Here is a 23,525-nt window from a genome sequence, read left to right on the forward strand (position 1 = left end):
GAAGAGAAGACTGAGGGGAGATACGATAGCGCTCTTCAAGTACTTGAAGGTTGTCACAGAGAAGAAGGCCAGGATCTCTTCTTGATCATCTCAGAGTGCAGAACACGGAATAATGGGCTCAAGTTACAGGAAGCCAGATTCCAGCTGAACATCAGGAAAAACTTCCTGACTGTTAGAGCAATACAGCAATGGAACCAATTTCCTAGGGAGGTGGTGGGCTCTCCCACACTGGAGGCATTCAAGACGAGGCTGGACAGCCATCTGTCGGGGATGCTCTGACTTGGATTCCTGCATTAAGCAGGGGTTGTAGGCCCCTTCCAACTCTACTATTCTATGATTCTATGGTTCTACTTAGGATTGTGCCCTAAGGGTTCCTGCATAAGAGGAAGCACCTTCCATCACAGGAAGCTCCTTCTGTAAAAGGAAGGGATGTTACCCAATGGAGGAAATAGAAGATAGATGAAGAGTGAAGAAGTTGATGATGAAGAAGAAGCCCTAGGAGGAAGATGGAATAAAAGGAGAAGGAAAAATCCAGTGATTTCTTTTTCAGTGAAGTAGTACCATACAATATTATAGCACCGCCTAAGATCCTTATTAATGGCAATCAGACTATCAGAGCCGGTATAAAACTATTTATTTAGTGATTCTTAATAAAAATATATCTCCTTCTAATTATGCTTTTGCCTAAAATCAAAGATTTCCAGAGTATGCAGCTCTTATTAGAGGCTAATAATTTGAAATCCTACCCACCCTTCACCCCAGTTTCTGAAATAAAAGAATACAAAGATCATGCAATAAAGAACCATGAATACAAAAGTTCATGAGAATTTCTTCACAGACAGATGTGGAACAGCAGACTGGGGAAGGAGCCAGAAACACAGTCAGTGGAATTCTTGATATGCACATGTATTTATGATTGCCTTTCATATAACAAGAACCACAGCAGACGATGGACTCCGTGATATATGGAGAGCATTCAAGTTTTATAACTCTTCAAAGGGTCTGTTTATGCACTTTAAGCAGAGGGGGAAAGATTTGGCAATTTAGGTATTGAAACCTATTAGATTCCCAGAAACAGCATCCAACACCAAAAGGTAAAAAACTGAAACCTACCTCAAGGTGCAGCAAAGTTTACAAATAGGGCTCCTTCATTCCATATACCCAGCTTCTTTAACCGTTAATAAGAAGCACTTCTGCTTAAAGTTTGTGCTTTTTTGTAATTTTCTGTGTGTTTTCTCCCTAGACTATAACCGTCTACATAACTAATGATGCTTAAATATCACTGATTTCAAAAAGATAGATAGGATTGCAACTTTCGATTACAATGTGAAAACTAATTTATGCATGCCCAAAGGCTTACTTAAAAAATTTTACTTTTGTTGCAGCCTGGTCCTGTGCATACTTACTAAGTTCAATGGGACTTAATCCTTGGCAAGGATGCATAGGATTGCAAGCTAAGTCTTAAAAACAAAAGAAGAGCCATGCTAGATCAGACCAAGAGTCCATCTAGTCCAGCACTCTGTTCACACAGTGGCCAACCAGCTGCCCACAGGAAAGCCACAAGCAGGACATTAGTGCAAGAGCACCATCCCAATTGCAGCCTTTTGCAATTGTAGGCGTCCATGCTGTATAAAGAACTGCTTTTGAAACTCTTCCAAGTTTCAGATCCAGTTTGCCATGCAGCACAAAGGGCAGCTCTTATAAAAAGCACAAGCCCCAAAACCTAATTAAGTGGTAACTTCTGAACTAGTTACATGGTTCTCTAGATTGTGGCATTTGTCTTGATAGAATATACTTAAAATGCCTTCTGAAAGAAGCAGATCTGTCTTCAAGATCTCATTTGAAGGGTACTTACAAAATTGACATTATAAAATGGTTAAGATGTGTATCAAGTATCTTTCTCTTCTTCTCCCACATTGCAGAACTCAACAATTCCACAAAAACTCACTTTCCTATGGAATATTCAAAATTAAAGGAACAGTTTCAAGAATCAAGTTTAGCAAACTGGCCCCTCCCTAGCTGCAAGAAAGCATTCAGAGTTATTGAAGGTAAGAAAAGTATTGCTGATTATTTTACCTTAGCACTTCAGCAGTTTACAGTGAAATCCCACATATATTTCCACAAAAGTAAGTCCCATTGTGTTCAATGGGGGTTACTCTCAGGTAAGTGTGTATGGAATTGCAGCCCTAAAATTCAATATTCACAAATATGCATTGACCTAATTAGGTCATACTCCTCATGAGAATAGGTTTTCTAGTAAATTGTATTGTATATCCAGTCTAAAAATAGCAAGATCATCCAGTTGGAGATTGCAACAGCCTATAAAGGAAGACATACCTTTATGAGGGCTTGGTCTTCCATATATATATGGAAGACCAAGCCCTCATATATATATATATATTCATATTCATTCATTCGTGTGTGTGTGTGTGTGTGTGGAAGACCAAGCCCTCATATATATAAGACCAAGCCCTCATTTATTTATTTAAGAATATTAATATACCACTTCCCATTTTAAAAATCCTGAAGTCGTTATATAATAAAAGTATGGTGGGTAAGTTCATGTAAAAAGTGGGATGATCTGAACTTCCACTGGTAGTTTATTTAATCTCCAATTTCTTCCTATCACTTCTTACTACAATCCTTGCACATACTTTTCCCTCCTCTTTGTTGGATTAATTGCAACCTCCCATCAATTAGGGTTGCCAGGTTGCAATACAAAGAACCCGACTTCACCTTTCATATTAACAATACTGGAAGAGATTGTGCAGCCGCTGTGCCTCCCACCCACGCTTCTGTCACTCCCCCACCTGCTATGAGGCCCCATTTGGGCCCATAGGAGGCCCAAATGCCCCATTTGCTACACCAAGCAGACAAGAGGTGAGAAGAAGGGTATGGGAAGAAATAGACAGGAAATGCAGCAGCTACATCAGCAACATTAAAGGTAAATCAGATTTTCTGGACTGTAACCTGGCAACCCTACCGTCGATACATCCCCTTGGCCCCTTCCATTTTCATCTCCCTCCAATGCTTTCTACTTTATCTCTGATACCTTGCCTTCCTTCAGAGGTTCAGGTTCTATGTTTGGGTTAGCTCACCAAATATGTCTGCTATGTAAAAAGAAGGATGAGAGAGGAAGAGAGAGACAGAGAGATAAAGTAAGAGAGAGAGAGAAAGGGAGACCAAGTTGATTTAGAAAGGGATGTACATATTTCTTTTAGAAAGGAATAAACATCTTTAATAAAACTCAGCTTCAGAGTGAGCCCAAAAATACACTAGGTTCTTTTGTTTTGCATTTCGTGTATGGGGCATGTATGGCAATGGGTTTGATGCCATTTTTCTCTGGGGCCAATCACTGCATGTTTCTAAATGCTGTCTCAGAATGCATAGTAGGAAAGTTCTGGGTCACTACAATGAAAGATAGAATAGGGTGGTACCACTATCCAGATAGGTGGGTCTATTTGGTACTGACAGACTAGTCTAGGCACCATGTACGATGTTCTAACATTTGAGTCCTGAACATTTCGCAATTTTCCTGCATCTCACTATCAGTTTTGTCAGATATAAAATACCTAATATGGATATAAATCACCTGAAGTTTGTTTTTCATTTTGTTCATTTGCCTGCTATTGCCCTATGTAATGAGCTGTCCAATCTTATATTCTAATAAAGGGGTAACAGTAATTATAAATGAAAGTCACTGTTCATTTACCAGCAGTCTTCCCACCAATCTATCAATTCGCTCTATCCTAATTCAGCAGCAGACATTACCCTCTAATATGCAACATTGTATCATGGCGCTAGGACATGGAATAGTTGAGACTAGCTTAAGCTGAGGTCCTTTCTGCCTCATGACTGATGAGAAGTAGGGCAGAAAAAGAACAAAGATACCATCTGCTAGCATCAGTTCAGGACATTCCAGGTCTCTGGTTGGCCCCATCGTGACATAAATTAGTGACTCAATTGTATTGAACTGAATTCTGTATTTGAAAGCCTGTTCTACAAGGCCAAGCTTTTAACACAGATTGGAAAATTTGGTCCAAAGGGTACTGTATTCAAGACTGGTAAACCAGCTGACACAAAAGTATCTTCCAATGAAGTACATCAACTGGATCAGTCAGGGGCAGTCTTTCAGCACTGAAAGCGACAAGAAGTATTCAATGGCCTATGGTATATTTGTAGTTCTGATCCCAGGCAAAATTTAACAAAAGCAAGACTGTGCCTTTTTACCTTTCAGTGAATACTGTTGGTCTACTGCGCTTGTGCTGAGCAAATATTTTTGTTGTTACATAACTGGCATAAATACAACACGGGACATACATTGTTACTAGTATTCATGTTTGCTGAATGTCACTTTGAAAAGACTAATCATGCCGTGTAAAATGACAGATCTGATGAAAGCAACTTCCAAAAGTTGATCTGGCTAGATGTCAAATAAAGGAATGAACCTGCAGAAATACTGTTGGGATCTTAGGAAGGAGGATCACAGGGTTACAAGAAAACCAGAGGGCTACTGGTTTTTCTCTACTTTCTCAATATATTCCATACCTAAAGCATTCCTGCGAGATGTCTGTTCAGCCAATTCTGTAACCTTGCTGAAACACTTACTAGGACAGCTCTTACATTTTGGAAGATCTTTATAATGACAGAACAAACAAGATTTGAGAGGACCATCTGGGTCATCAGTTTGAAGCCCCTGACAGAAGTAGAGATAATGCTGGAAGTTGTCAAAAGTTTATGTACTCTCATCTTCACCTTTGGATATTTATTTGGTAATAAGAAGATGACATCCATATCTTCTTTCTGTTTCAAGGATGGAATCCACCTAACTCATCCAGCTTCTCAGACCTGCTCTTTAAAGATCTCCAGTAACAAATGTGTCCTTCATAGCCTTAGGAAATCTTATTCAGTGTTCCACTATTCAAGAGTTATTCCTGATGTCCTATTTTGGTTTTCTCTTTCCTACTCATTCATATTCCATACCTCTTTTCATTGGTGTTCCTCTTAGATTCTTTTCAGCTTTTTAAATCCTTTCTAAAAGTATGGACATTTCCCAAATAATAATTTTGTCTTTACCCACTCTTCTTACATTGCACTTATTACATTATATTCTATTTGTTTTCTTGTGAACTATAGGTAGTTTTGAATTTTGATCCCATCCTCCAAACTATTGTCAGTGCATTCCAATTTGGTATTACCTGCACATTTTAGCCATCTTGAGTGCCATTTTTAGGTGGAAAGGCAGGGTACAAATCAAATAAATAAATAAATGTTAGAAGTATACCTTTTTGTTAGGGGTGAGCGAATGTGTGATGTTCGAGCTCATTGAGGTTCTCCAAATTCCTCCTCAAAGTTCAGTTTGCCTCGTTCTTATTCCCAAATATGAACATTTTCAGTTTGGGCAAAATATGCATTTTAAAAAGTGTACATTTTCCCCTGTTTGGAAATGTGCATTTTCCCCCATAGGTTGAAGCATGAACATGCGGATTTGGGGGGGAAGTGCGCAGCTGCATAAATGCGCATTTTCAGAAGTGCGCACTTTCAAATACAAGTTCAGAAAACTGCATACATTTCCTGAGAATTGCATTCCTTCTCACATTTGCTTTCAGGATTTGTGAATGGGACATGTTGGCATGATTTGCAAACACAAACAAAATTCTCATACATCCCAACAACTTTGAGTACCTTCAAGTCATTAATGAATGCATTAAATAACAATTGGATTGTTATACTCATAGATTAAAAACACTGCTTCTTGACCTATTTGTCAATTGATAATTAGCATTCAGTTAAAAATCTGATTTTCAGTACTGACTGTAAAAGAGTAAGATTAGTACTATAATTTGGACCAGTAGGATCCCCCCTTCTCCTCCTTCCAATTTGTATCATCAATATCTAAACAAATCCAGATTATTTTTCTTTTGAGAATTTCTACACAAAACAGTAAACCCTGAGAGCATTAAAAAAAATGGACACGTGTCAAATAATTTTCAATTAGTTTCTTTTAGCAGAACCCTCAATAGCGGACCTCCCTAGTTCTGTTTCCATGTCAGGAAACTACTTGTTATCTTTTCTTTCTAAATTGTATACCGTAGGACTGATTAAATATTTATAGTATCTCTAAAGCCTTTTAGGTAACTCCTCCCAAAGGCTCAGTGGGCCATGTTTTAAACATGATGCATTATGTTTCTTTTCTCACCTTTCTAGACTTTCAGAACATTTTGAGTACACAAGATTAATTGCTACAGAGAGTTTGTGAATGTTTCCTAATAAAACATTTTTTTCATTAAAGGGAAAAATAGATCTATTTTAACTTTCATTATATCAGAGAAAACACAATATCCAAAAAGCAGCTGTATATAAAATGAGAGGTAAAGTAAACAATCCTTAGTACAAAATACTATTGCACAGGTTTGTAGTTGTTTTACATTGCCTTGTCTTCCATTTAGAAAAATAGTCTGCTGAAAGCTGCTCTATTTTCCCTTCTTTTTTAATATGGACTTTGCTCTGTACCTACTTAACTTATGAAACTGTGGTGTGATACAACATAGTTTTGAATCACTGGAAAATCAACAATTTGCTTTTGGTACAGTACATTATGCAGAAAATGAACTATATTATCTTGCATATAATTAAAATAACTGCACACTTTGCTAGTTACATGCTCACTTCTGTCATATGTACCTACAAATAATAATAGGCACTTCAAGATGTGATAACTGCACACTCCAAAAGGGAGTTGTTCTGGAAAGGTTCAGACCATAGTAACTGCCATCTTTTAAACTTACATCTCATGTAATGACTTGATTCAGCCAGAAGTAACCAGAATTATTTGGGTTGGGAAGCAGGAAACAGGAATGTGAGCTCCACCAGGGGAAAGGGGGGAAATGCCCCATCTCACCTTTTGCATGCCTGAAAAAGGAAAGTCATGTCAAGGCATGATCTTTGGCTACTGGGCAGTATAGAAATTAAATTAAATTAAATGCATGAATGCATGCATGCATGCATGCATGAATGGCAAAAGAATAGGAACTTCTGGATTTGAACCCACAAAGTAGTTCCCTGATCACTCAGCCACAACAGCAGGCAGCAATCAGACATATCATGGGACATTTGTCTTCCTCCCAGCTCCAAGACCCAGTCATAGATTCCAGAAGCACAGGGGCTGCAAGAGAGGCCTACCTGGATGGAACAGCTTATGTTCTATACACTGGAGATTCCTAGTTCAAATCTACTCTACAAGCCTGAATTAAGAAATGTGAGGAGCACACCTGAACCAATCTGCAGGAGCACTGCATGGCTGGCCCCTGCATGAGCCAACAAGCTCTTTTAGCCCACCCCTCCCTCTGGCAACCCAGACCAGAATCCCTTCTATGTTGCTAGCCCTTCTAGGTGGTGTTCGGTAGGCCTAAATGCCACTCTATCCTCTTTCCTCCCCCACCACCCGACTACCTCATATACTCTGGAAACAGAACCCATCCCACTTGTGCACCCTGAGCATCTACCCCCTAGAGGACCTGAGTGAACATAGAGAGGAAAGGCCACCACCCCAAGTCCATGAGACTCCCTGCCTCCCCCCCACACACACCAATCCCATCCTGAGGCCAGTTGAAGTGAGGTCCTACTAGGATGTAACAAACAAACAACATTTGTGGCAAAAGCAAAGCTTTTATTGAACAAAGTCTGGGATGTTGGAGGAGATCCTGAAAGAAAAGATATGTGGGATTGCCAACCAGTCATGTGAGCAAGACTCCTGTGCCTTGGGCAGTGGCTGAACAGACAGCAGGGTAGCAAGTATAGTATTCCTTATGAGGACCAGCTCCATGATAGGGATATCTTCACCTGTTGCGTAACTGTCTGTCTTGTAGCTTACAAGGATACAGGAGCCTGCCTAGAGCAAATAGATTAGCAACCCCATGGAGGAGCAGCTGGGAACATGCCAGTCACTGCTGCTGGTCAGCACAAAACAAGTGCGGGATGGATTATGTACCTCTGGGAGAACACCTTGTGAACAGCAGGGAGAGACACGCAGAGAGCATAATGAGCAATTAGTCAGCAGCTGAAACACTTGGTCCTTGGACCTGGGTTGTTGTTGTTTTTTGTATTTGTGAGAAATTGAGAGAGAAGACTAAGTGGTGCCACCTTGCTGCTCAGTCAGGTCTCTTACCTCTGCTTCCTCCTCAGCAGTGTCTGTGAGTATACTTCCTCCTCATAGGTTGTAGTGAAATGCTGTGTGTGCAGTGGCTGTGTGTTCTGCTCCATATGTCTAGGGTGAGATTCTGCAAGGCAAAAACATTCATGAGTGTTCAGCCAGCAGTGGCAATGGTTTGAGCGGCCTTTGCCAACAGAGAGTTTACCTGTATGTGTGGATCCCGTGTGTGGAGGCCACTGCCTCCCATGTGTGGAGGCCACTGCTCGCCACTATTGTGAGAAAGAGTGTTAGAGAAATGCAGTGCAGATAAGTTGAAATATTCACATATAGCAAATGGAGTGGGAGGAGATATGGGAGACAGTTGCAGCAGGTAAGGTAACATTGCAGTAAGTGTTTCACTTCCCTTGCTTACCTGTGTGAAATGCTCTGTCCTGGCATTGCCTGTTGTTGTAGTGTTGTTGGGTGATTTGTGTCTGCCAAGATGCCTGTTAAGATTCTAGGCAAAGAAAGATATGTGCTCAAGTTCCCATGTGTATTGTGTAGCCAGGCAGTTTTGTGCTAAAGTGCTCTTTTTGTGTGCAAAGTGCCTTATTTCCATAGTTCTCCATCACCAAAGTTCCCCCTTGTGAGCTCTAAGGGTAGGCGACATGGGCCAGAGAGACATAGCCCCATGCCACACATCATATCATCTAAGTTATGGTGTCACTGTGATTGGGATATATAAATGCCAATTTATATTGGGGGGTTGGACGCGATGGTCTTATAGGCCCCTTCCAACCCTACTATTCTGTGATTCTATGAAATACTGGTGGTGGTGTGTTGTGATTGGGTGCTGAATTACACCATATTCAATGCTCTCATGGATAGGGCCATCATCAATGCAAGCATGGCTATTTTAACATTTTTACCCCTCCCAATGAAACTAATGAGAAGAAAAGTTTTTTGTACCAGGACTGTGTAAAGTTGTGCCATCGCTAGGGTGTGGCCGTGAATTTAATGTATATAGGAAATGGCTTAGATGAGCTCCTTCCCTGTGACACCCATGTCCCACCCATGACTTCTATCCATTTTAGCTGTTCTGCTGGCATGTCTCTCCTGGCAGTGCCATATGCAGTGTCCCACTGGTATGGCAGGGCTACAGCGGAACGCAAGTATAGGATTCAATGTTACTAGCATGAATGTGTGTGTGCACCTGTGTACATGCACAGCCATGCGAGACTCAGCTCTCATTTAATTGAATTGCCAGGAGAACAAACCCCCCTATAAACATTTCTGCAATTATCTTAATGCTATTTTGAAATTATATGATAAAAAGTGTCACCAGCTTCTGTGAAACAGCCAACTAATTTGTTTAACTTCAGCACAAGATGTGCTCAATACTTAAATAACAGATTTAAAATAGCAACAAATCACAATGTGATATTTCCTAACATCTTGTTAATTACTTAAACTTTCAGATAACGGTAACATTCCTGGGATGGGTGAATATTAATGGTTTTCAGGATCATCTCTAGAACTTACTGGCATTATATTTGCCATATTCAAGATTTCACACAAAAATTGATCACAGAAAGAAGTTATTGTCAGAGACGAATTCTTGGGTGAACGCCACCTGTTTCTAGTGATTTATTACGGCTTAATCTAAGCTACAGTTGATCATTGTGTTTGGGGTAGGGGATGCAAAAGGAAGCATACCTCTGCACATCTGCGCATTGGTTGAGGAGAAGTACATATATTCACTCAGAGATTGGAGGGAATGCAGAGACTTTGATGTCATTAAAATGCTGCTCCTTCCCCTCTCCCTGATCATCGCTACTGAACCACACTCAAAGATTTCACAGCCTTTTCACCTCCGCTGAAGCCACTGATTTCGAAATAGAAGTCTTTGTGGAAGATTCAGGATGCAGAGAGGGCAAAGGGAAAGGTATTTGTAGATTCTACCATTTTGATAGCACAGATCAGATGATGAACATAGACATGCTGTCCAGTTGAATTTTTCCTAAAGCTTGTTGTTTGGATGCGAGAGACATTGGTAAAATGTGACAGAAAGGGGGAAGAACACTACACCTCTGTGTTGCGCTTACAATAGAAATTTAGACAGTGGTTATGGGGAAACTGGAGGGGAGGGGAAGCTCTCAACAGAGGTGAAAGGGCCTGACATGCAGTAAGGGAAGCAAGAGAGATTAAGGTTGCCATAGTCAAGGTATAAGATTACTAGTCCATTATATAGTGGAAGAGACCACAGTTCAGTGATAGATCTTGTGATTTACACACAGAAAGTGCCAGGTTCAATCCCTGGCATCTCAAATAAAAATGATCAGCTAGCAGGGAATGAGCTGTACCTGAGACCTTGGATCCTGCCAATCAGAGCAGACAGTACCGGGCTAGATGAACAAATAATCTGACCTGGTTCAAGGCATCTTCCTATTTTCCTCATGCATATATTGTGTTCCATATCTGGGTGATTTAATTTCTAAAATTAAATTTAAATTCCAATATGTGTTTGATGATTAACATTCAAGTCTCAACAGAAAACTTTCAAGACTTATCTTGAAAAAATTGTTCAGCCATTTTTCTTTCTCATCTAGAAACCTTCACCCATATTTGTTATCTTCATTAACAGCTGTTGCTAGCCACCTGCTGTGAGGCCTAAAAAGAAACTGAGTGACTGTTTTCCACATGATTTTCTCAGCATCACACACTGCTCACATCTATATATAAATTGCTTTGCACAATCATCATACAAGGGTAAATCTCACTTGGCAAAATCCCCTGAGCTGTGAAAAATGCAGTTACTGCTCTCTGCTTAGAATGTGCTAAAGTCTTAGCTGCCTTTTGATTTACTTACTTCTATTTGGTAAGTTACTTAGGTTTAAAAAAAAATCCTGTATGTTTTCCATCAGGTTGCTATTTGCCTTCTATTCATAATAAAATGAAAATGATGTTTTTGCATCATCTCACATGATACCATTTAATGGATGTTTGCTTATTGTTTCTCTTGAGGTAGGGGAAAGTGGTTCATTTCTTAAATGCTACAAAAATCAATGCAAGGAAACAAAAGCAGTTGAAAGAAGGAAGATGAGAGGAGAGTGTTAATTGAACCACAGACGGTTCATTTCTCAGAGCAAAACCCGACTGTCTCTGATTCAGTTATCAGTCCACCTTGGCCTCTTGGTTCTATAAGCATTATGCCTAAGCAAGTAACCTTTATCCTGAAACAGAATAGATCTGTTTTTAAAAAGATTCGAATACCCCAGTACAGGAACTTTTGGGAACATTTTAAACAGCTTATTATTCTAATAAAATACATAGTTTCACCTGTTTTGTGGCAGATACACAGAACAGTTTCTTGATGTCCATCCTTAATTACTCTCCAGGTTTATTTTACAGAAGATATATTACCACAGTTTGCCTTACCATCTCCATAAACACAGCTCTCACTTTCTGTTTCCCTGAGACATCACTATTTCTGAAGACCTTGAGAGTGAGTACCTTTTGTAAAGAAGACATGGAGAAAATGGTTGACAAGAGAGCCTTTTCTTTTGTGAAACATCCCAGGTATTCTCAAGAGAAGAACCTCTTACAAGGCATGTGATGTAAACAGCCTTTTGTTATTGAGAATCTCTCTCTCCATCAGCTATTCTTATTTGTGTGTGTGTGTGTAACACTATTCTTATTAGTATGTGTGTAACTATCAGAAAAAATGAAAAGGACATGAAACTTTGTTTTGAAAGCTGGATATTAACCAGTCTTGCAAGACCTAAAGCACTCTGTCATCATTGTTTAAAAATGCCTCCAACATTTAAATTTAGCCTTTGCACTAAATTTCTACTAGAAGTCTGGAAAAACTAGATTCTGCTTCCCTTATATCCTTTGCCTTTCCATTTGCTAAAAGGGAGCGAACAGTACTGACCACTTTTAATAATGGTGAAAATGTCAGGTTTATTGGTTAGCAGAAGCTTGTTTGGAAAGGAATGGTCAAAATGTGGTGAAATACCCTTCACACTCAAATTGGGTAGAGAACAATGAAATATTCAGGGTCCATATTCTAGTTAATTGCGCTCATTTCACATGCCGGCAAGGTTATGCTCCAAATCCTACAAGCTAGGCTTCATCAGTATGTGAACCGAGAACTACCGGAAGTACAAGCGGGGTTTAGAAGAGGCAGAGGAACTAGAGATCAAATTGCCAACATTCGCTGGATCATGGAGAAAGCAAGAGAAGTCCAGAAAAACGTGTATTTCTTCTTCATTGACTATGCTAAAGCCTTTGATTGTGTGGATCACAACAAACTGTGGCAAATTCTTAAAGAAATGGGAGTACCAGACCACCTCACCTGTCTCCTGAGAAACCTGTACGAGGGTCAAGAAGCAACAGTAAGAACCCGACATGGAACAACCAATTGGTTCAAATTTGGGAAAGGAGTACAACAAGGCTGTATATTGTCACCCTGCTTATTTAACTTACATGCAGAGTACATCATGAGAAACGCCAGGTTAGATGAATCACGGGTCGGAATTAAGATTCCCGGGAGAATTATCAACAATCTCAGATATGCAGACGATACCACCCTAATGGCAGAAAGCAAAGAGGATCTAAAGAGCCTCTTGTTGAGGGTGAAAGTGGAGAGTGCAAAAGCTGGTTTGAAACTCAACATTACAAAAACGACCATCATGGCATCTGGCCCCATCACTTACTGGCATATAGAAGGGGAAGAAATGGAAGCAGTGACAGATTTTATTTGCTTGGGCTCCAAGATCACCGCAGACGGTGACTGTAGCCATGAAATTAAAAGACGCTTGCTCTTTGGGAGGAAAGCTATGGCAAACCTAGACAGCATAGTCAGAAGCAGAGACATCACCTTGCCGACAAAGGTTCGTATCATCAAAGCTATGGTCTTCCCAGTAGTAACGTATGGCTGCGAGAGCTGGGCTATAAGGAAGGCTGAGTGCCGAAGAATTGATGCTTTCGAGTCCCCTGGACTGCAAGGAGGTCAAATCAGTCAATCCTAAAGGAAATCAACCCTGACTGCTCATTAGAAGGACAAATACTGAAGCTGAAGCTGAAATATTTTGGCCACCTAATGCGAAGAGAAAACTCCCTGGAAAAGACCCTAATGCTGGGAAAGATTGAAGGCAAAAGGAGAAGGGGCCGGCAGAGGATGAGATGGCTAGATAGCATCACTGAGGCAATGAATATGAACTTGAGCACGCTCCGGGAGAGAGCGGAGGACAGGAAGGCCTGGCATGCTATGGTCCATGGGGTCATGAAGAGTCGGACACGACTGAACAAATTTCCAAAAGCTCAGCTAAAGTAATGATTAAAAACAAAGAAAATATTTTAATATCTTTTGCAAAGCAAAAGTAAAAACACACCTGACAGCTAAATAACCCCTTCTCCATTCATTGCTGCATAATGTTGGTCTAAAGAAAGTAATATTGTCATGGGCAAACACACCCTTCCCTTGTTCAGTTCAGTGGGGAACCATTTAAACTAAATTAATTTGGAGTCTATAGAATTACTTTACAGTTTAAATGGCACAGACGTTAAGGTCGGAACCTAAATTTACCATTTTCATGCTTTTCAGTGAATTTGTGAATTTGTAAGGCCTTAACTCTTAAACTAAATGTTGTTTTTTTACAGTGAGGACATTACTTATGCTTTAGATTTTTGATTGTTTTACTTTTACTTAAAGAAGTAGAGGGGTTACCCATGTGTTCAGGTGGCAAAAATTGGGTCAGACATTTAGCTAATGCAATATGAGATGTATCACTGGGTTTCCACAGCAAGAACAATTACAGTAATAAAACTGCTATTCTTGAATAAAGAATGATTGCATTATAAAGTCTAATCCAGTGCAAATGTAATGCAGATTTGCTTAAAGTAAATCACACAGAGATACAAATCAAGGATTACATCTATTCATCTAAATCTTCTCAACTGGAGCAACTTAACTAGTCACAACTAATGTCAGTAACTGTTTGCATAATTATGCTTTGATTAGTGATTACAAGATGGTTCAAAGTTGTTGATTCAAAAATAGCCCTCTGGCATATTTGTGTTATATTTGCCATAAGAGTGGAAATAAATAGAAGGGAATCACATGTAGCCAACCTGATTAGAGTCCTCTGGAGAGTGCTACACAAGGAGGATTTATATGTGGAGAGCAAATAGTTTTCACCCCAGTGGCAAGGCTTTCTCAGCTACAGATTCATTTCGTACATGGAAATCAGATGAAAGAAAATCCAGGTGCACATTTTGTAGTGATATTTAGGATGTGTTAAAGTGCAGAATTCTTTAGGAACATACTCTAAGGGTGCTGGCTGGGGGATGCTGGGAGTTTTAGACCTTTTTTCTGTCTAAACATGCATAGGATAGTGCCCTAAAAACTTTTAAGATTTGATGTAAAATCTGGAATATTTTGTTTTCAGATGAAGCCTGAAAAGAACTAAATCAACATAGTAGATCAAACCTAATTGAGGAGAAAGTGATCTGATAGCACAGAGCCTCATTTCTACTTTTGTGCGAGGTTTATTGTTAAACTAGATTTGGCAATTAAACGAATGGGCCATGTTCCCCTTATATATCTATTTCTCATGGTTTGAGAACTAGAACGTCACAGCGGAGGAGCCAAATGGAGTTGGGCAATGATTGTTGTTGTTCAGTCGTTCAGTCGTGTCCGACTCTTCGTGACCCCATGGACCATAGCACGCCAGGCCTTCCTGTCCTGCGCTCCCTCCCGGAACATGCTCAAGTTCATACTCATTGTATCGGTGATGCTATGTAGCCATCTCATCCTCTGCCGTCCCCTTCTCCTTTTGCCTTCAGTCTTTCCCAGCATCAGGGTCTTTTCCAGAGAGTTTTCTCTTCGCATTAGGTGGCCAAAATATTGGAGCTTCAGCTTCAGTATCTGTCCTTCCAATGAGCACTCAGGATTGATTTCCTTTAGGATGGACTGATTTGACCTCCTTGCAGTCCAGGGGACTCGTAAGAGTCTTCTCCAGCACCACAGTTCGAAAGATTCTTCGGCGCTCAGCCTTCCTTATAGTCCAGCTCTCACAGCCATACATTACTACTGGGAAAACCATAGCTTTGATTAGACGGACCTTTGTCGGCAAGGTGATGTCTCTGCTTCTTACTATGCTGTCTAGGTTTGCCATAGCTTTCCTCCCAAGGAGCAAGCATCTTTTAATTTCATGGCTACAGTCACCGTCTGCAGTGATCTTGGAGCCCAAGAAAGTAAAATCTGTCACTGCTTCCATTTCTTCCCCTTCTATATGCCAGGAAGTGATGGGGCCAGATGCCATGATCTTAGTTTTTTTAATGTTGAGTTTCAAACCAGCTTTTGCACTCTCCTCTTTCACCCTCAACAAGAGGCTCTTGAGATCCTCTTCGCTTTCTGCCATTAGGGTGGTATTGTCTGCATATCGGAGGTTGTTGATAATTCTCCCGGCAATCTTAATTCTGACCTGTGATTCATGATATACATTAGCATATAGCTTCCCTTCTCTTTCTTTTCCCTGTGCATCTAAAAAAAATAAAGTTATAAAAGGTTTTGAAACAAGGTTGGCTCCTATTAGCTATCTTTGTTGCTGTATCTTTTTATGAATGGTTGTAAACTGCCCAGCGAGTTTCGGCTTTGGGATGGTATAGAAATGAAATGAATTATTATTATTATTATTTAATAGAAGTCTGACTAATATGAAATTTTTACTTGTCCGGCAGGTTTTCAGAGCCCAGATTCCTTTACACGAAGGCATTTCCCACATGCTGCTCACAGGATGGATTATATGGACTTTGAGGATGATAGCCGGGTATGGCGATTTGACATGGACATGGTGATAATCTACATCTATTCCATCAATTGGGTCATAGGATTCATTGTGTTTTGTTTTCTCTGTTACTTTTTCTTTCCTTTTTAAGGATTGTGTTGTTTCATTCAGCCATCAGGCAAGAGAATAGACGTACCCTGATGTAAAGAATGTAGATTATGTATGAGACTTGGGTTTACCAAACAAAACTGAGAACGCTATTGCATGAATAATTGCATCCATTTTCTAATCATTTGATTTTTCTGTTGTATTTTGAAGTGAAGGAAAATATTTGTATATAGAAATGAATGGTCAAATCTAATGCTTTTTCTAATGCCTACTAAAATGACGCATGATTTCCTAACCCTGTACTTTTTGGTTCTGTTTTAGCAACCTGTAAGCAAATTAAGGCAGATTTACACATGCATGTTCATCAGACAATGGCTTCAAGATCAAGTGATGGCTGATATGTATGAAACAGTCATCATACATAGAATTTCACCTCAGATATAATGATTTCTGTGGAGGTTTCTCACACATTAAACTGTTAAGCTAGGTTTAAGTAGTTCTCATGTAAGGTCTTTGCTTATTTTCAAAGTGTGTCACATGGGATTGGCATGTTGAGCCTCCAGCTTTCCACCTCAGGAATTCCACGAGAATTTGGCATGCTATCCTACTTGAGGGTAAAGTGCAACATTTACAGTAGGTTCACGTGGGATATGACTTGTGAAGAAGTTATTGGTCATAGTGGTGCAGTGGCCTGTCATGCAGCAGGGACAAACTAGCTTTTTTTTCTCTGGTTGTCTGTGAGAGTACCAGAGGAAGTCAAAATGACCATATTAGTTAAGGGAAGGAAACAGAGGCAAAGCTTCCATTTCAATAATACCTATGCTTATTGGAATATGTTTCTACATTGCAATAAAACACACACACACACACACACGACTCACAGAGCAAACACCACAAGTGATAACATTACACCTCACTTCCCACGCCACTGCCTAACAAAGTGGAAAGTGTAATGTTTAGATGTGGCTTAAGTCATCGGGTGATGTTGCAAGATATCAGGTGATATATGACTACGATAATCAACTCATTTTCTGAGCTATGAAAGAAGTTAGTTAGTCAGAGAAGAGTTAGTTGCCCATTATTGCAAAGCTCACATCTCATATGTGTTCACATATGCATGCAGCATTCATTGATGAAATGCATGTGTGAGTGAGCCATCACAGATCAAACACCACTGTCAGACATTTCATATCACTGCAATCTTAAACAGAATGCTTTTCAATGGAATTGGTTCACACATTCAACTATTATGAAGTCAAGTTAAGAAGTCAAGTAATCTACATCCATTTATGAACTGCCCTTAGATGTAACAGACTGAAAGTATTGCAGAGAGATATATTTCAGCTTCTTACAACACACACAAACAAAATATGTAGAAGTTTAGCTAACTGGAAGTACTATAGAACATCCAGATAGATTATCATTATGCTTCTTCATTAACTTGGTGCAAGAGATCTTGCTTACGTTCTTATACTAGAGCTCCATGTTGGGAACATTCAGATCAATGATAGAGGAATCTTACTTTCTTCCCCTTTATAGTTAGATTGGCATTTCCAGGTAAGGGACTCAAGGAATAGATTTTAATAATAATACAATATTTATGTCTTAAGTGCCTAAAAGAAAAGCAGGTGCTGTACAACATAAAAATAGAGTTAACAACAGCAAAACTCTGCCCGCATCGTTACAGTCCATATAAACAGACACATAAGGAAAAGTAAAGAGGGTAAGGAATGAGAACGGAGAAAGAGAGAAATGATTCTAAACATGATTTCTCCAACTAAATCCAGTGGACTTCAATAAGAGTTATCCTCCTAGTAAGTGTACTTATGATTGCAACCTAAAGGAAAATATCTGTTAATTAGAGGTGTATGAAAATAGATGAGGCACTCCATAAAGAGTAGGAAGGGCTCAATTGTTTGAATATCTGTAGGCAATATATTCCAAAGATAAGGTGCTGAAAATGGACAGAGTTGTGAGACTGAAGTAATCTTTGGTCTAACCAAGAGATTGCTACCAGAAGAATTAAGAACTGTAGAATGAGTATAAGAGAGTATAAGAAAGCAACAAAGTGAAAGCACTGAACAGTAAAAATAATATTTTAAAATGAACACAAGGGAAAAGAAGGCATGGCAAAGAGAAAAGGACAAACACTCATATTTATAGACAAGAAAGGTGAGACAAGCTGCAGAGTGAAAAGTAGATACTTGTGGTTGTAGTTTGGTTAAAGGAATACCAACAAGAAGGGCTGAACAATGTAAAAAACTAACATAAAATAAATTCAGAATGAGAATTCTAAGTGTACGGCGACAGTAGGTTGTGATGGAGTACTAGAATACAAATGCAGATACTTTCACTATCACATAACTGTCTGTCCTATTTAGCCATGAGCCATAGCAGCAGCTGCTTGCTGCCTGCTTTTTGCACTGATGAGGCAACCGCCTGCCTGGAAATGACACTGCTTAGCAGCACCGTTAGGTTACAGGATAACCTAGGAGTGAAAGGGGAAGCTGGTGAATATCAACATGGGGGAGGGTGCTATCAGGCCTGGCATACTGAAACTGTATTTAAAAGGAGAGCATGGTTTCATCACAATGGATGAGGATACCCTCCACCCCTACTCCATTGCTCACCAACCTCTTTCACTGCTGGATCAGCTTTCAATCCAACAGTGCTTCAGGATAATGTCATTTCCAGGTGCCACTGACAGTAGTCAGGCCAAGTTGGAGCCTGATTGGTGTGAGGTCAGATGGTGGATGGGCATTCCCACTGCTCCCTATGAATAAATGAATCTAAAAGAGAACATCCAAAATAAGTTATGCATTTAGGGGCGAAATCCAGTCTTCTTACTTCAGTTGGCTGGCCAAAGCAAAGGTCTTACTAGATCAGATTCTTACAAGATTAGCTCTGATTGGATCACTCTGCAGATAGAAGTGAACCATACTCTTGACAGCTATTCGCTGTCTTTTATGGCCAAATGACAAATATCATAGTGCAGCCACAAGAGATCTTCTGATAGATAATTTTACCACAGATTAGCAGCAATTCACACAATTCTCAATTTTACAGGAGGTTGTCTTTCCTTCCGTCTTTGTGCCTTCTCTGATATACCCGTTTTCTGATGTACTTCATACAGTCATTCAATTTATATAAATGTCCATTGTATTTATTAACTTAATGTTGTTGTTGTTGTTTTCCTTGTATTTAAGTTTGTCCAAACTAGCTTATTTCAAAGAGCAAAACATGGTCCTACTGAATGCACTGCGAGTATTTGGGTGGTATCCAGTGGTGGCACTGCACTTGTGTTAGTGATATTGCACTAGCATAAGCCAATTCTAGTGCAGCATCATGAACACTTGCTTGTGCAAAGGACAAAACAGTAATTTGCTGCCAAACTTTGTCAGCAGCACCATGTTTTGGCAGCAAATCACTGCTTTTTTACCTTTGTACTAGCAAACACTAATGATATTGTGTTAGCATTGATTTACGCCAGCACAGTGTCACTAGTGCTAGTGTTGTACCACCATTGGATACTGTCTTCTGATGCTGCAGCATTGCAAAAGCTCAGCAGTTGTGACTCTGAGTAATCCCTTGAATGAGACACCAGTGGGAGTCCAGTATAAGAATGAAATATATGTATATATAATATAAAACAGGAAACCAGTTGGCTACTACCAACACATGGCACATTTTGTCCATGCACATTCCATTTTAGAAATGTAGATTTAAAAAAATGCCATATATTCAATAATGCTACTTGGGACTATTTAAGAATGAATATATATTTCAGAATGTGAATTTAATATATTTAAATATGGGTTTTGTCTTTCTTTAAAATGTATGGGTCAGTTGTTCTTGGCTCAGCATAAAGAAGAGTGAAGTAAATTTTCAGCCAAAATCTACTTGTACTTTGGAGCATTAAAAAATGCGGGGGAGCTATAGAGAAACAATATCTACTAACTGCTTTTTTAATTCACTGATTTTTTTTAAATGTCATTCTCTAAACAAACAAACTGCATTTGAAAATATTGTAAGAGTGTAATTATGGTGCTGTTAAAATGAATATAATTAATTTAAAAATTCAGTGTATATCCATTTCTGTTCCAAACTATAAAACAAAATAAACCAGTTATACTTCATGCATTTACATTAATATTCTAGTACACTAACCCCAAAAGGTATGTAGGGCAATTCCCTCATATTGCTTATCAGTTTCTACTACATATTACATGTTTAGGATTATATATCAGTATAGCTGGCCTCTTAGGGAGCAATGCTATGGCCGCTAGTCAGCAGCTAGATGGCCATAGGATGTGTCAGTTTCCGGGAACCGACCTCGGAGCCCACACTCCAAGGTCGGTTCCCGGAGAACCACCCCCACCCCGTGCTGCCTCACAGGCAGCTCGGAAGAGCCCCACACTTCGTAAGAAGAGGAGCGCAGAGCACCGAAAACGGGACGCTCCGTGGCAGGGAAGGCAGAAATGCCTTTACGACACAGCTTATGTGTCATCCAGCAGCCACTTCCCCCAGTCTGCTTTCAGATGTCTAGCTGCAAATGCAGGGCGGCTGAAGCATGGAGGGGATGATCCCCTCCATGCTTCTCCTGCCCTGCATTGGATAGATGGTTGCTTACGAGTTCGGAGGTGGCCGCCTATCCCCATAGGATTGTGCCCTTAGTCACCAAAGTAACTTTGGAATGGTGCATGGGTTGTTCCTAATAATTTCCAGCTAGGCCCTTTGTTGCCATTACCTGTGTCTCATAAAACCTTTGTGTAATGTTACATACCTGGCAGTGCTGGCTACCACACCCCAATCTTCATGACAATTGATAAACTGTTCCTAAATTATGACAATCCCATGATTTTAGTTCTGAAGCAATGCCTGGTTGTAGTGATAAAGATGAACCAACAGAAACCAAAGCCAAGCAAGACTGGAGTAATGATGGCTGGGCCTGGCAGTGTCCTGACCTGAACCCCATGGGGCACAATGGAGTACGCAGCAAGACAGGCTGGTGTTACAAAGAGCTCCAACAAGGTCTGGGGTTGAGCTAAGGTCTTTTATCCTTTCAGGGCCAGATAACCCTTTCCAGGCTCTGCCCTTTCTTTGAGGAATGGAAGACCTTAAATCAGCAGTTCTCTGGCCTGAAAGCTAGCACTATGCCTCCTCTCTGTTAATTCCCACCAGGGTTGTTGCCTGTGCTGATAGCCAGGATAAGGGTGTATAGGGCTTCTAGTTTGAAGGTTCTTGAGGGTTTCCAGCTCAAGGGTTACTTTCTCTGGATAACATTTGTTTGAGGGGGCCCTGGCTGACAGCCACTGGCCCAGGTGTTAAGTTGGGGCTTGGGTTGATATCCAACACCTCTGTTTCTCATGCTGCTGATACAACTGAGCTGGATGGCCCCTCTTCATTTAAGTCAAATTAGGGTCTGAGCTGCTGCTCAGGGTGGAGGTCATGGTTGTACTCTGGAGGGAATAGGGACAGCTCTTTAGACTCCCATGCTCACAAAGGGCCAATTAGACATGTGGGGCAACTATGTGTGTTAAATACGTTTGTCCCATGCACATGTAAACAGGGGCTAGAGAAAAACCTCCCTCCAGTGCAAGCTGCCACCTTACCTCACTGAACTCCATAACTTCAAGGAATCTTATCCCTGCCTGGCTCACACCCAGTATTGGAACTGGGCTGGGGAAAAGCAGCTTAAAAGCAATGGAGCCCAGTGAGACAAGGCAAGGGAGGGCCAGATCTTGCTCCCCTTGCCTGCACAGTACTGCTGTGTAATGAATAGAATCACCCCACCCTCACTTGATATGTGAATGGGACAAGCATGTTCAACATACACACAGTTGCCCCACACATCTAGTTTGGCCTCAAGATACATGGCCTTGGGACACTCTGGACTTCATAATTTAAGGTCAGTGTTATATTGTAGCTAGCATGCATTTCACCAAGTCCATCTGGTAAGAAGGCTGCAGCTATTTCATTGCTTGTTCAGATATTCAAAATCTTCTCCACTCAATGTGCCTCGACTCTGCCTGGGGATGCATTTTCATGGAGGATGTCATTGGAGACCCAGGACATAGTCATAGCTGCCCAACAGTGACTTCTGTGATCCAAGTGGCTGAAAAGGTCACTGAAGAAGGTGCATCTGTATCAGTGGACATCTCATCACACAATACATTTTGTCCCCAGGAGGGTTGGGAAGCATCATATGAAAATGGTTTTGATCAGCCTTCCCCACCTGGGAGCCCTCCAGACATTTTGGACCACAACTCCCAGCATTCCTGACCATTAGGTATGCTGGCTGGGGCTGATGGAAGTCCAAAACATCTGGAGCACCCCAAGTTGGGGGAGGCTTGTCTTGATTGTCTGAATCAGCCCTAAGAGTTGGACCTGGCAACTGTCTGGCCTTGAAAATATTGAATAGACTTTGAAAACAGGTTGCACTTGATACCAAATTGGAATGTCATTCTTGGCAGCAGCTCCTCATTTACAGAAATCCATTCTCTGAAAGCTCTAGCAAGAACATATTTCAGAGGTATAGTACAACTCTTCTATCTGAGTAGGAATTTGGTGGCGTTAAGCAAATGGGGCTTAGCTTTTTTTCCCTTTCCAACCCTAGCCTCCAGCATACCATTGGCTCCAATAAATAAATAGTTTCACTGGTCCAGAAACCCATAGGATTGGGTCTGTAATCATAATAGATGTAATGACTTCATTAGCTAATTGAAAGGATAGAGTCTAGGATTTAGATTTATGTTGTTTCATAAGTTATTGGGAAAGTTAGATCCATTTGGGGAAAAGCCAAAGGTTTGGCAGTGGAGGGTGGAAATTAATGTTGAAATCATTTTTTGATCAGTGCCTTCTTACAAATAAAAACTTATTGAAATACTTGGACTCCATTCTGTTCTGCTAAACAAACTGTGATGAACATGCTGTTGACTTCCATGACTGTCTGCTCTTAGCCAGCCTTCTGTGACCTGATATATTTCTGTGAACTATTTTATTTGGAGATATATATTTCTACCTGGAATATTATCACGGGCTTTGCAGTAACATCTGAGATGCTTTTTGACACACATTTGGATTGTTATTTATGTCTGGAGCAATTACGTTGGAATATTTTTACAACCAATTCCATATTTCTGCTTTCATTTCCTATGTATATATAAGTGGGAGATGCCTACCTTACTCATAGTAGCAGAATGTTGTTGGGGTGCATTCTCTGCATGAAAAGCTAAAATGCCTCAAAGTGCTTTCATTCTAAAATGGCTCTAGCATATCTGCCCAAAATACTATCCCAGTGATACCAATACCACACACAATACCAGTGTGACTTCATGAATATGCATGTTTCAAAGGATAAGGATTGGCAAAAGGAAAGCCACAAATATAATGGGGATGGGGAGAAAGGAGACCAGATCACAGCCTCCTGGAAGGGCAGAGGTAAGAAGGGACGGTGGGAGAGAAAAGTGGACAGAATAAGGATCAGGCTGATG

General features: G+C 40.3%; 1 protein-coding gene across 1 annotated transcript in view; it reads left to right on the forward strand.

The window, feature by feature from the left end:
• Positions 1-20,167, forward strand: part of RNF180 (ring finger protein 180) — a 101,007-nt gene extending 80,840 nt beyond the window's left edge. The window contains exons 6-7 of the mRNA XM_084833316.1: positions 1,923-2,048; positions 15,878-20,167. Coding sequence (XP_084689442.1) covers positions 1,923-2,048; positions 15,878-16,074 — 323 coding nt within the window. The 3' untranslated portion in view covers positions 16,075-20,167. The remainder of the gene's footprint in view (positions 1-1,922; positions 2,049-15,877) is intronic.
• Positions 20,168-23,525: the final 3,358 nt, after the last annotated feature.

Source organism: Heloderma suspectum, chromosome 2, assembly GCF_057233095.1.
Source record: "Heloderma suspectum isolate Gila_16-S chromosome 2, 16-S_ref, whole genome shotgun sequence".
NCBI lineage: Eukaryota > Metazoa > Chordata > Lepidosauria > Squamata > Helodermatidae > Heloderma > Heloderma suspectum.